Here is a 14,497-nt window from a genome sequence, read left to right as displayed (position 1 = left end):
CCTGTGGCGAGGGAGGGAGTGGGGCTGGGGCAGGCACTGCCCAGCTGGAGGTGGGCTCAGGACAGAGCCATGACTCATCTGGGGGCACAGAAGCGGCTCCCACAGCTGCATGCAACCCGGGAGGGTACGTGGGGGAGGGAAGGGGAGATGTGTGCTAGGTCTGTGTACAGGGCAAAGGTGGGGTGCTGCTGCAGGTGGGGACAGCACTGGGCTCCTCCCAATGGGGGGGAGGGGCTGGGCTGCACTTGGGGCAGCTGCAGCCCTTCCCCATAGCCCCCCTCCCAGTGCTGCCACAACCCGCCCCGAGTGCAGGCCCAGCCCAGCCCCTACACCAGGAAGAGCCTTCAGCCCACAGCAGCAGCCCACCCTCGCCCTGTGCTTAGATTTGGGGGCACACATCCATGTCCCTCTGGGGTGCATGCAGCAGCAGGAGTCACTTCGCTCCCAGATGAACTGCTCACAGCTCCACCCTGCCACAGCTGTGCAGTGCTGGCCAGATGCTTTACCAGCCAGACGCTATTCTCCATGCTGCAGGGCTATGCTCCTGTCTGCCTGTGTGCTGCACTGAGGCTGCATGCATGCTAGGGCATTTATCGGCAACATTATCGGCCATATCAGCCAAAAAAACCTGACTGCTGATAATGTCAATTTTCCTTATATCGGTGCTGATACGATATGGGACCGATGTATTAGGCACCTCTATACACAGGCACACAAGGTAGAAAGATACAAATCATAATACAATATCAAGTATTGTGGATTTGTGCACCAGTTTAAAGTTACCAATTACACTCAATACTTCAGTAGTGACCATAAACAAGGTAATTAGAAGGTAAAATATAATTATATTGAGTAGGGCAAAGGACCTTCTATAAGGATCCAAATAACAGCCATAATGTGGGCACTACACAGTATTTATAGCTTAGCAACTCCACTGTTGACTATCTGAAACAACTAAGACTTCTGTGACTATTATACCATATAGTTACTACTGGGACGACACCTGGTAGGGATGGAAGCACTCTGACACAGGCTGGCATCCCTGCAGAAAAGTGCCCTTAGGAAGCAGAGAGGCCAGGTGTAGAGCTCTTCTGCAGGGCTACCAATTCAGATTAGATCTCAAAAGCAAAGCTATTGCCGCAGACAGTCCCTCCCTACTACCCTTGCTCCTCTCTAGGCCAAGTAACTTGTTATAAAAACCGCAACAAGGATGATTTCCTAAGCCTTGAGACTTAAGGAGGAGTGTTGTGGGCTGTATTTCTGGTTGATCAACTGGCTGAGGCAGAACAAAACCATGAACACTCCTGGACTTGGCAGAAGTTCACTCCCAGAACTTACCAACAAGGCTCTCCGCTGTTATAATTTGGCATAGCTCCACTGATGCCAGTTAGTGCCATGCCAATTTATGCCAGCTGAAGGTTTAGCCCTTTTCTGTAAGACAGCAATATGGCACTCCTCTGTCATCATGTGTGGAGAAGTCCAATGCTAGATCCAGACATGCTCATCTCTATAATGGACAAGACCGTTGCACAGCTTCCCAAGTCAAGATAAGAAGCTTGAAGGAAGTTCACAAGGCACTGACTACAATTCTCACCTCAAAGGTTCCAGCCTTTAGAAGGCTGACCTGGTCATGCTGCGAAAGATCTCGGAACCCCGGGATACGCTTTGCAAACTCCACAACTTCTTTCACTGCAGGAGTAAAGCTCATGGAAAATTCTTCCCAAACTTCATGGCCAGACTTAGTTGGATCCACATAGGGAGTCTTGCTCATTGGACAAACCTAGGATTTCCACACACACAAAATCTTTAATCTATTTCAAAAGTTTTACCAAACGTTTGAAAGAGACTCTCTCTGACTTTAGAAAAGCATCACACTAATAACGTAACAGATAAAATGTGTGTTCCTCCATTAACTAATTGGTTAAACAAGAGGGGCTTTTATGCAGGTCCACTAACTAACTACTGTGCTTTAAAAAATTGTTAACATTGTCAGCTCCGGTAATTCATATGACGAAAGACTGTACCATGCAGGGGATCCATAGTTAAGTGCCCCCCTCCAATCTCTTTTACTCTAATTTAACTTCTAAATTTTTATTGTAGGTACTCGTATCGTCTCCACCATTGCCGTACATAAGCATTTTACGATCATAAATGTATTTTGTTTCAGGAGGTCCTTGCAGGGCAAGGAAGTGCGAGTCCCATTTTACAGATGGAAAAGCTAACAAGTGGGAAAACTCAGTACTGTGATTTTAGACCAAAACTTTCTTTGCTTACCTTTTTACAGTTGTATTTTAAGCCAGACACACTAACTTCATAAACTTTTAAAAGTTCTCCCTTAAAGAAGGGTTTGATTAATTTACTGGATTTCAAATAAACAATAAGTTGGAAAAGTGAGTTTTATTAAAGAAGCCTTTGATACTTCTGGCTGCCAAATAGCCTATGTCCATTCATATCTTTTGTAGGTTTTGGCTGAAAATAGGTTATTCAGCAGCCAAAAATATTGCTAGAAAAAAGCCAACATCTGTTCCCACACACAACTTAAAGCATTACTCTCTCTTTGGTAATTCTCTGTCACTACACTGTTCCTCTCGAAGTCCCAGCTATAACCCAAAATGACCCATGTTCAACCTCGCTGACTAAACACGTACATTTTGGCCCATCTATATTAACAATTCATTAAAATGAAAGCAGAGGAATACAATTGAACCCTTCACTTAAGTCAAGGTGAGCAAGAATAATTGACATCACTATACCAGATGCATTCTCCCGCCAGTGTTGCATGAGTAACCATTCATGTTCTCATTTGGAGAAAACCCATCTTCTGGAATCCTATCACATATTCTTTGAGTATAACTGTTGGTAAAGTTCATACAGTGGCCATTTGTCAAACAAATGGTGTGCCCATTTGGATAATGCATTACGTTTCTCCCTTTGTACTGTCCACTGAGATAGTGCTCACTTTCGGTACAATGGATGCCATTAAGCCCGCTGCTACAACGGTTGCTATTCAAACTATACTGTTCAGTGTTCTTTGGAATTCTCTCCCCATTGTGTGGCTGCATGGCCTCAACTGGGTTTTGTGACTGTTCCTGGTTGTACATGAAGGTATCTTTGTGGGCTCGGGTCACCATACCAATCACTTCTTCCTTGGCAATGTCGGAGGGAGGAGGAGGAGGTGGTGGAGGTGGAGGAGAAGGACTTTTGATGTTCTCCTGCTCTTGTTGGGGTTTGGATGCGAGCTCTTCAGGGGCTTGCTCTTGATGTTCTGATAATGCTTCATTTGACAAGTGGCCACTGAATTGGCTGTTCATCATGGTCTTCATGGCACTTTGCATTTCAATCAGCATTCTCTGTTTTTCACGTTTAGGAATGCGGCCAAATCTAACAGCTAATGAAGAAGAAAAAAAACAACAGCACTTTTAGTGCTACACAATCATACCAAGTTCAATGGTATGATACCAAGTTCAATGGACTACTACTAAAAGAAAAGTGGGCGCTAATCCTCATTTCATTTAAATGTGTCAGAAGTCACTTCCCTCGAATTTCCCTAAAATAAAGCCAGTATGAAATCAGAACTGGGTCCAAAGCCATCTTGTTATATGTGGCTATTTATAGGTAAACAACAAAAGCAACTAAAAAGTATGCTAAGATTGTTTGCATTGCCTTTTTCTTAGTTTTCCAAACTTGGGCACAGAATATGCACAGAGTTGCACTGGCTTAAGCAAAGATGCAATTAAAACCCACTGTAGTTCAATCAGTGCATCAGGGGCTGCAAACCGATTCACACTGAATATATATCAGATTATTTTATGTTTACAGGGGCAAGCTAAACAGAGATAGCCAGTTTTAAGGCAGCCGAAGTGTGTTTGTCCAGGAGTCTATATTAAATAAAGAAGCTTAACTAGATTAATCAGGTGCAACTCTGTGCACAGACTAGCCCATGAGGACTGAATTTCATCAAATAGAGTGATAGCCAGGGATCCTGGTTTTCTCAGATTTAAAAACAATCCCCAATTTTCAGTTAAAAAAGTAACCCTAAATTCACATTGTTCCATGATTAAAATTAAACACCACTATATATGTCTACATATTAGTGGCGTTTCATTTAACTCACAAAAAATGTGGATTTGTGATTTGTTTTTTTAACTGAAAATTGGGGTTTTTTTAAATCAGAAAAAACCAGGATCCCTGGCGATAACCAAGAACTTTATTCAAAGGAACCGTTCTAATTCCACCCCCATCTCTACACCTCTGAAATGAATGTTACAGCAAGGTTTATTGTTAATGCAAGATTGATGTTCTGAAGGAAAAATGAAGCCAAACAAAATACATTTTCATCACTTTATTAAAAAAATGTGGCCAGGGTGAGATTTTCAGTGGTGTAAATAAAGACTTAACTGATCGTTCATGAAAGCTATTCAACTCTGCTTGTTTCCTATGCCAAAAACCTCTTCCTTAAGCTCTACACATTTAGCCAAGTTGATTACAATAAAAATACTATGCACTAACGGCCCTTATTAAAAGACCTTCTGCAAGAGCTTCACTGGGCAGTATTTCCTTCTGTTTAAAAAGAAAATCTAACACACATATTCCATACACAGGACACCAAGGGCTCCCACCCCATTAGCATTTTAGCTATGCTACTGTAATCCAAAGAGGCATCACTGGCGCGCACACAAATTACCTTCCCTATAGTAAAACTGAGTCTCTGACATATTTCAGTTGGGACACAGCCCAGGGTTAGGCATGTATGCCTTGCAAAGATGAGCTTAATTTTTTGAATAGCTGCACCCAATGAGACTCTACATGAGGCCTTCTCAAACTCCTAAGCAGCCATGAGTCTCCCTCTTTCCCCTCACAGCTAGTAGCCCATGAAGGAATGGCAGGTTGTGGGACCCATCTCACAACAAAAGCTCAAAGAACCAGTTACTGTACAGATATGAAACCACTCTACTTTGAGCATATGTCAGCATGACTCTCAGTGCAGGTAAGTGGCAAGCAGCATTCTCTTAGGACACTGGAAGGGAATAACAACTGCATTAGGCCAAAGGTTGGAAAAACACACCATTCCTCCAAACTTGTCACTTGATCTGGCAGCTAAGTTTAGCACATAATGCTTGGCAAGCAGAGAAGAGTGGTTTCATACAGCACAATTTCAGATGTCAGCACAGTTAATGGCAGACCGAAGACAACTCTGGTAAATTAAACTGTAACTGCAATGAGAGAGGTACGCTGCCCAACTGGTAATACATTATGCTTCACGTGTTGATGGTCTTTACAGTGAAGCAACCTAGCTCTAGGAACAGACAAGTAAGGCTACACATTGACTATGGGTACAGTCTGGAACATTGGTGTGCATCACTGCAATATCTAGATGGAGCTGGAGAGTGCAGCTTTTCCCCTGGAGTAGGGCACACTTTTGAGAAAAGCACAGGTAAGCTAGCTAATTGTTTTAAGTGGGCATGCAGATTTTATCTGTAGGTGTCCCAGGTGAGTCCATTACTAATGCCTTTGATGGAGCAGTTTGGGATCTATGGTGTAATCACAACTGCAGCTCCATGACGCACTTGAGGATTAGTCAAGACAAGCTGTCAGGTTGGTATCTGAGCGACAACCCATCAATACTGTAAACCCATGCACTTGACCCTAAATATCAGTGCAGACACCCTCAGTTCCATGGAGACTTTGAAAAGCAGAACTTGGTCCCATCATAAATCTCAGGCAAGCTGTGTAGACCAGCATTTTTCAACTGGTGGGTCACAACACAAAAAGTGGGTCGCAAAAATATTTGAGAGGGTTGCAAGCAGGTCCCCAGAAAACCTCGTGAAAGCATGGGCTTCCCTTTGTGGGCTGGCAGCATTCCAGCCTGCAAGCAGCTGCCTGGGATGACTGCAAGCAGTGGGTGCATGCAACTCTGTGCAGGAAGATGCTTGTGGCCAGCACAGAGAGAGGCCGGGTCATGGGAGAAGGCCCAGCTGCAGGTAAATAGGGGGATGGAAGTCCAAGGGATGGCTATGAGAGCTGCGACGGTGTGCGCATGCGTGCACCTACCTACTGGTGCTGAGGACGGTGGCCAGGCACAGACCTGGGACAGGGGGAGCAAGGGGAGAAGGCACTTGGCCCTTCAGTGGGGGAAAGAGGTGGCGGGACGGGGCCAGAACCCATACACAGAGGGACCCACATTCACTGCTCATGCTTTGGCTTGAGTGAAACAGAGGCATCTGGGGGCCCCCTCTGGCAAGGCTGGAGGGGCAGGGGACCGCAGATTGGGAGTGATAGGCACCAGCAGGGCCAGGGGATGCAGGTCAGGACAAGCCATCCATCTTGGCAAATGCGTTTCAGTATGAAAAAGGTTGAGAACTACTGGTGTAGACCATGTTGATGACAGCATGAAAGTAGCATGGACCTTCAAGTCAAGAATCATACACCAGGCCTGAGTCTGACATGACAGAGGCAGGTGTTACTTTCCTGAATCTGCAGCAGTATAGGTATTTGCTCACAGAACCCTTTCTTTGAAATAGGAAAATATCCACTGATGTCTAGAAAAGGGAAGGATCCTTCTTGGCTAATATTACCACCCATATGGAGCTGGTAAAAATGTAGGAGAATCATACAGTGAGATAAAATGATCCAAATGCAAGAGACAGCATCACTGTCAGGGTACAACAACCTGTCTCTATATAAGCTTTCTCATTCACTTTTGAGCTGAGCAACAAAAGCAGTATCATTGATTTTAAGAATGTCATTATTCAACATAGGACCATACCATCTCTTGACATTCCAACAGACAGACATTTTTTGAAGCGGCACTGCTGGCATCTGTTCCTATTCATTCTCATTATAGAGCAGTTGTTATTCTTCAAGCATTTCTTATATTGGATATTTTGCTGAATACTTCTTCTGAAAAAGCCCTGAAAACAAACACGAAAAAGAACCTCTTACTATAGATGTCAAATCCATCTGTTAGCAGATATGCATAATGTATATACGGACTCATATACCCCTTTCAGAATCATCTGCCGTATATGTCACTAGCAGTACTTTTACAACTTCTCATGATTGTTTTTTCCCCGCTGGCTGTTCTGCATGTACAAAGAAGTATAATTATATGTATGCATGTATAATGCAACAGTTAGTATTTATAATTATAATACATTCCAAAAGTTTCCCCACATTCAACACTAAAATCATTTTACAACAGAGAAAATGAGGGGTTAAGTGACTTGCCAAAGGTTGCACAGATTTCTGGAAACTGAATGCAGACCTCCTGACTCGCAGCTGTATATTTTAGCTACTAGGCCATTCTCTTGCACTGCATCTAAACAACTTTCCCATGCCAAACCTGACTCTTTTACATGTAATAACTTCCTTTACATCCTTGGGGATGCTGTATAAAAGAGTGCTTTTATTCTTCTGTAAATGTGGAGGCATGCAGTTTAGGTGTTTCCATGGAAAAGGACTACACCTATCCAAGCATCAACTTTTAAAAGAAGTTTGTGCATATCTTCAAATGTTTAAGATCAGCCCTTATTAGGTTAGAATAGCTACCTGTTCAATGTCACTGAATGTTCAGTTCCTGCACAATACCAGTTATTAAGCAGCGAGTGATCCAAAAACTAATATTTCTACGGCAGAAAGGAGAGTGTTATGACTCACCTTACAGCCCTCACAAGCATGAACCCCATAATGGAATCCTGAAGCAACGTCTCCACAGACTTTACACAGAAGGACCATGCCATTGAATTCTAGAAACAGAACAGAGGAAGGAGCATGAGAAACCAATGACAACTTCCCCCTGTAAAAACATATTCCCTTTTTATTTTTAAAAAACCATTCAGTGAGTAAGTTCAACATTCATAAAACAAAGGGGACAAAACAAAGAGTACAGGAAAACCCTGCACTGTTCATCAGTTATTACTGCATGAAATGTCACTGGATACAGTGGAGAGAACACATATACACTGGGCTTACAGTCAACATTGTATTCAATAGTAGAAAAAATAAAGTCTGCTTACATTTATGAAATGCTAAAAGGATCATTTAGGAAACTAGGTCACCAAAGTTTGGGTTCAATCTGTCTTCAGGACAAGGAAGACAATATAAATGTTGCAGTTTCCCCAACTGAGAATAAAGATATTTTCTTAAAAACAGAAAAATTAAAGGACACTGTTAACTTAAAAACCACGCATTGCAAAGAAATCATTTACTTTAGTTATTTATTAACACAAACTTAGGTCCCACCCTTTAACTGAATCTATATGGGTGGATCTGTGCGTTCGTATAGGCTGCTTACACACACAAAAAAATCCCCAAAACCCTCAGTGCTTTACTTTAAACTTGTCACGCACCTGCACCGAGCCCAGCACATGCCCAGAACAGACATCACATAAATTTGACCTGGCGCACCCTACATCTGTATAGATCAGGCACTTCAGCAGGCAATTTGGGGTTTTTATCTAACACCTGATTCAATCAGCTGTTAGGCAAAAGTGCCAACAAGCCCTGCTGAAGTGCCTGATCTATACAGACGCTGCGGAGCCAGGTCCAACTAATATGCTGCTTCTTTTGGTAAAGGGATTTTTTTCCCATGTCCATCAGTAGCCATAGTGCTCACCCATTTGAGTGTAATTGTAGACTAGGGCTATACATTATAAAAGGTGAAATAATTATGCAAGTCCAATTTGCTTATCACTGTTTATCCTCCGATTATATTTTGAATGTTTTATTTCAGCAAAATGAATGAAAATATTTTGTGCTATTTTTGTATTTTATGTATGCATTTTAACAGTGACTAGTGGGAAAGCCGAGCTCAACAGAGGCTGAGTGACACAGGTGGTCAGGAATGCTTCAATGAAACGGTTTTCCCTCAGAGAATGCAGTTCCATTGAATTTCAGGTTTTGTTCTGATGTGGAAGAAAAGACATGTCAAAAATCTCAAGCTCCTCTGTGAAGGAAATCTCCATATTCTGCACAGCTTTACTAAGCATTTAAAAACTCCCACATGTCAATTTTCTTTATAGAGTCAGTTTTACTCCGGAGTTCTCATGCCTTGATCTCCCAAACACATATGCATGTGACTAGATTTCAATGTATGAGTAATCCCATTGAGCATTTCAGTGTGTGCCAAACCACTGAAAACAACAGAAGAGGGAATGGTTCTTGCAAAGATCCAGGAGATGGGAATTATTTTTTTAAAATGAAGTGGAAGGATTTTTAAAGTAACATGATCAGACTTAAGTGCTGGCTTCATAGTGCCTCCAAATCATAAAATAAAAGGTTGTTTTCCAAAGGAATCCTGTAACTTTCAAACATAATTTTGCCTCAGAAAGAAATTTAAAAGCTGCTTTCAAATAATGCCTTTGTTGAAATAGTCGGTCATCCATACAACTTAAATATTTGTTATTCAGGGTTAAACGTTTTCCTGAAAAAATTGGAGGTCTCCTTCAGATTTTAAAAACTGCTTCAAAACTTTTTCTTTACTGCTGAACTTTTCCAGTTGCCAAAGAAAGTCACAGAACAGAAGCAAAGTGAGCAGATACCTTTGAAAACACATAGCTGAAGGGGAACTGCTTTTAAAACTTTACAACAGTTTAGAATATAAAAGCAGTTGCAACTATGTGGTCGCCATTCTTGCAACTGCATGGCAATTCTTCTGTTGTATGCAGTAGCTAGGGGTGGGAGGCAGGGGCATCAGCCTGGGTGCTAATTTTGAGCAGGGGCTAGAATAGCCCCCCAGGGAGCCTGTACAGCAGCCGTAGCCACCAGGGTTTTTTGGTCTCCAGGTCAGGTAAAATCCCACCGGCTCTCTGGTACTCGGCAGCCCATGTCCCTCCACTCTCTGCATCTCTGCCCAGGATGTCATTGCTCTCTGGTTACATATATTTTCTTTGCTCAGATGAGAATTTCAGCAAATAAAAGATGTTTCTTTGAGCAAGCCTTACACGCTAAAAGGTGATGACCACTTTTTTTAAACTGCTAGGAGTAAGCTACCTGACACCCCCTACAGGTCCCAATTAAAAAAGGTCACATTTTGAACTATTTTTTTTCTGTGCAAAGCTAAACCAGGCTCATGGATTGCCTCCTGGTCCTGTTTTCATACGACACATAGCACCATGGGCTCCTGGGTCGTGGCTAGGGTGCTGAACTGCTGTATTCATATCAGTAAGGAATAAGAATGGGCTGTTTCAGCGAAAGGGGCACAGCTTGGAACACTTGCATCATTTCCCAATTGCTAGGATTAGAAGTGAATGGTAATATCTAGAACATGCACAAGTTGCCCTTAGGCTAAATGAAACCAGCTGTCAGTTTGAGTCAGCAGAGTACGACAGTATCCATGTGCTTGCATGGTGGGGGTGAGGTGGGACGGATGGTAGAATGCAGGTTACTACTAAACGTACTTGTGACACTACTGCGGCCCTTGGTCAATCCAGCAACATTAGACTGGTTTGTTTTAATGGCATCATCTAGTCGATCGTTCTTTGGCGAGCTGTCGGAGCTCTCGCTGCTCCTGCTGTTACAGCTGCTCTCAGAGGAGGAACTGTTTGGTGAAGATGGTACAGGCGAAGAGGATGACTGGAAACCACTGTCTGAACTCTCGCTGTGACAAGAGGCTGGACTAGATGCTGAGCTGGAAGAGCTGATGTAAGCTATCACACCACCTGGAGGAAGAAAAAGAACAGAACACAGTGACACACATGTACACAGCTGACCTAGGAACCTGACCCAGCACCTCATGAGTTCGCACATGTGCCTCCCTCCTCCAGTCATTCCTCTCTATTAGCTTTAAACCTGACCTCTGCTTCTGTGGTCCAATCTACTCCTGCCCTCACAGTGACCTCCAAAACAGAAATGAGATTAGATAAAGGGGAGCAAGAAGAGGGGAAAACCACATGCAGAACTAAGAAGCTTACATCTGACAGGGTGGATGACAGAGACTCAGTGAAGGGACTGAAGGGGGGCTGTAACATGATCAGACTCAGCAGCAGTGCTTCAAAACAGACTTGAGAGTTAACATGCATGCTAGACAAAGAAGCAAGCTGCGATGTTAGAGACAAAAGTGGAAATCATCTGCATTAGTGTTAGAGAGGAAAGGCAAAGGGTCAGGTTATGACCCTGAGATACGGAGAATGTCAGAGGTGCGTCTGGCAATGGAGAAAGATGAGGTGGGGTGGAAACAGAAGAGAAGGAAGTGATTCCTACCCTACTTTTTTCTAGTAAGGACCATTTGTGATATTAATAATGCACGTCATGTTTTTAAATATGACTATATGTGGCTTGTCAGGGGAGCTATTTACAAAGCTCAGTGGTTTTGCTTGTGTGAGAGAGCTTGTTCATGGTCTTAAGCTCTTGAGATTCGTTTGGTGAAGCAACTTCTTGTATTCTTCCAAACACACAAGTAGCTTTTCTATTTTTAAAGGGCTTCCTTTTCTACATCGTATGCTGAAGAAATGACCCCTTGGGGGCCATAACCAAAGAACTGTTAAAAGTTTACATTTTTTTTTTTTTGAGACTCCACCTATTATCTCTAGGATCTAATATTTTAAGAGCCATTACAAGACATTTGCTATTGGATATTGATTAAAAAAATAAAATAAATACATTAAAAAAAATCAGTACATGTAAGAGTTCACTATAAAAAGCCAACCTGAATTTAAAATGTATATTTAATTCCTTCTCTTCTTCTCTGTTATTGTTTTGCTTCTTGTGGAAGGTCTCTGCACATATGACTTAATTACTTCCTAGACTAAACTAATACATATGCTATAAATCAAAGAAGTTTCAAAACTGACAAGTGACAATATTTTTTTTAATGATTTTGTCTGTGGAATACTTGCTTGACAGATTAAGTGGGTAAAGCTGTTCCTGGGTCATGCTACTTTACATTAATTATAGCTTATTTGAGAGTGACAGATGCCATTCTGTCCTGCTATGGCATTACATAATTCCAAAACCAATACTGTACTAGCATTACTCTCCATGAAAGTCAAACAGATACTAACTTCTAACATTTTAAGATGTTAAACATTAAGAGGATTGTTTACAGTTACAAAGCACTGATGTTTAGATTTTGCTTTTTAATAATGGTATTAAAGACATTACAGTACATTCAAATTTAAATCTCTCATTGACACTGTAGCTTTTTACTTCCCACTGCCTAACCAGCAAAATTTATCAAGAAAAACGTTATGTGAATGAACAGGGACCTTACGAGGATCATTTTTCCTAAGCCTGTACAGTGTGCATTCCTATACAGTTTTTAGTAACCACCAAAATCCAGCCAGGATTCATAACCATCCAGAATGTGTTAAATTTATGTGAAGGAGCTCTGCTGAATATACAAGTCATGTTTTCATAATAGGAGTTGTGCACCAAAATCTAGCAAAAAAAAAAAAAAGGCACTGCACTAAAGTATTACATAATTCTTAATCATCAACCTTGTACTAACCACTAGGGGCACAGGGCTGTGCATTTGCCAGGGCAGACCAAGTATTTCCCCTGGTACCATGAATACCGCTGCAGCATCTGATTAACAACAGCACTAAGCTTGTAAAGGAAAAAACACTCTGTTCTACCTGGGCTCCAACAGAGGGAAGTGAAATCCCAAATTGGACACATGCCATATAACAGCAATAAGGAACACTAAACAAATATACCCAGTAGTATTTCTCCAGTTGGAAAAGAGACTCTCTCTATTCCAAAGGACAGAGAAACCTGAGATGCACTTCCTTCCCTGACTGTGATATGAAAGACAGGAACCAATTTAAGAATGTTTATACAGAAAGTTACCTTTAATTTTACCTTCCCCCTCACTTTTGAAAAGGAGCAGTCCCATTTGTTATCCTGAATACTGCTGCACTCTGAAAATGTCTTGGACACTTGTCACATTACTATGAGATCTATTAATAAAAAAAAGTACCTTAGGAGACTCTTAAGCTCCCTAGGAGTCCCTTGGTCAGGACTCTTATTTCTTTGCATTTCATTAAATACATAGTACATGTGAAGCTGGCATTTCTTAACATAGGATTTGCTAACAGACAGAAAGCAAATCGATGTTATTCATGTTGAACAGAATTGTTGAGGATATGATATGGAACTGGTTCCAGACACTTGTTTTAATCAACTAGATAAAAGAAATATGAAAGGAAGTTGGTACCCTATATTCACCACTGTATATGGACATATGTATTCAGAAGGAAATTATGTAACATACTAGAGACTTCCTGACTATTTAATTTCAACAGTGACTTTGAGGGCACAGTTTTAATAGTGCCTGCTGGAGGGATGCTGTTTGGTTACTTTTTAATCCATTTTAAACTCACTGTTACAAGGATTCATATTATTTTCTTCTATAATTGTCCCTTCCCATTTCATTTCCACTCTCTTCATTTGTAAAACTTTTTATGCCAAACAGAGCTTTAATCAATGAAAAAAATGTTAAGGGCTGTTTCTCCTGCACAATTTTCTAAATGTTAATGATCACCACCACACAGTTTAATGCAACAACAAAGCAAGCAAGAGAAATTCTTCAAAAACACCCAAACTAGCAAATTTTTAAATTCTAAATTCTTCCTCACATAGTTTCTAGATTTCCAGCCAGAGTATGTTCCAAGCAACTACAGGCAATGCAAATCCCTCCATCCTCACTGAATGCAACTGTGCTTCAAACATCCTGGAATGGGAGAGTGAGCTAACTAGACAACCTCTGTTTTATTAGAGCCATTTCACTTACATTTGCTGCACGCGTGAGAGGAGAGAGAGGGACAGCGCATCTTTATATAAAGTCACTTTCCTAAGAGAAGCCGTTCTCTACTCAAGCAAAACTCCCTGCAACTTCCACACTGCTTGGATAAAGGATGAAACCATTCTAATTCCCACACTCCCGGCAATGCTCAACATCCTGTTATGTAACACATTAAAAACCCCCTGGGTGTCCAACCAGCTGACACGTTGCACTGCTTACGTCAGCTGAGGCATCACTGAGGGTGTGTCTACCTCCCTGTCTCAACTTAAGATCCCTGCTGCTGCAAAAGTCCATACACGTGAGGGGACTACAAAGTGATCCGCGTGTTTTCGGCACATGTATGCGCCCCTGACCGCCAGGCCACAATGCAACAATCAAACGCAGCTGCCACAAGTCCTCATGATCAGTCACATGCAGCGGTTGGCATCTTTAAGACACCAGAGAAAATATCAACTGTTCAAATTGGGGAGTAACAGGCATCACCATCACAGCTGGCCCCATTCTCTCTTCCAGCCGCTTTCACCCCCTTCCATGCTGCAGAGAGGTGGCAGCCGCAGCAGCCCGGAGAAAGGCTGAGCCCTGCTGCACTGCAGCACGGCCCCGCGCTCACCTCTGCGGAAACCGGAACCGCGCCCCTTTGGAACGCTGGCTACAGTTCTAACCCCGCCCCCAGCGGAGCGCTCGGCTCTCCCCCGCACCGCAGCGCCAGGCAGAAGGGCAGCGCGGGGGCGGGGCCGGGACGCCGCAGCCCCCCCC

The 14,497-nt window shown here is 42.4% G+C and overlaps 1 protein-coding gene across 3 annotated transcripts in view; it reads right to left on the bottom strand.

Moving 5' to 3' along the window:
* Positions 1 to 14,497, bottom strand: part of NR1D2 (nuclear receptor subfamily 1 group D member 2) — a 31,300-nt gene that overhangs the window by 8,131 nt on the left and 8,672 nt on the right. Inside the window, exons 2-7 of one of the 3 annotated variants that reach the window (XM_019508759.1) lie at positions 12,787 to 12,896; positions 10,398 to 10,658; positions 7,657 to 7,745; positions 6,767 to 6,911; positions 2,754 to 3,388; positions 1,595 to 1,780 (exon numbers count right to left, since the gene is read on the bottom strand). In XM_019508759.1, coding sequence (XP_019364304.1) covers positions 1,595 to 1,780; positions 2,754 to 3,388; positions 6,767 to 6,911; positions 7,657 to 7,745; positions 10,398 to 10,658; positions 12,787 to 12,832 — 1,362 coding nt within the window. In that variant the 5' untranslated portion in view covers positions 12,833 to 12,896. Of the gene's footprint in view, positions 1 to 1,594; positions 1,781 to 2,753; positions 3,389 to 6,766; positions 6,912 to 7,656; positions 7,746 to 8,015; positions 8,141 to 10,397; positions 10,659 to 12,786; positions 12,917 to 14,497 lie in introns of those variants that run through there. The other 2 variants (XM_019508760.1, XM_019508762.1) reach the window with 2 other exon arrangements.

This window comes from Gavialis gangeticus, unplaced genomic scaffold, assembly GCF_001723915.1.
Source record: "Gavialis gangeticus isolate Ggan-Ray unplaced genomic scaffold, GavGan_comp1, whole genome shotgun sequence".
In the NCBI taxonomy this organism is placed as follows: Eukaryota; Metazoa; Chordata; order Crocodylia; family Gavialidae; genus Gavialis; species Gavialis gangeticus.
This window is presented reverse-complemented; position numbering and strand designations above follow the sequence as displayed.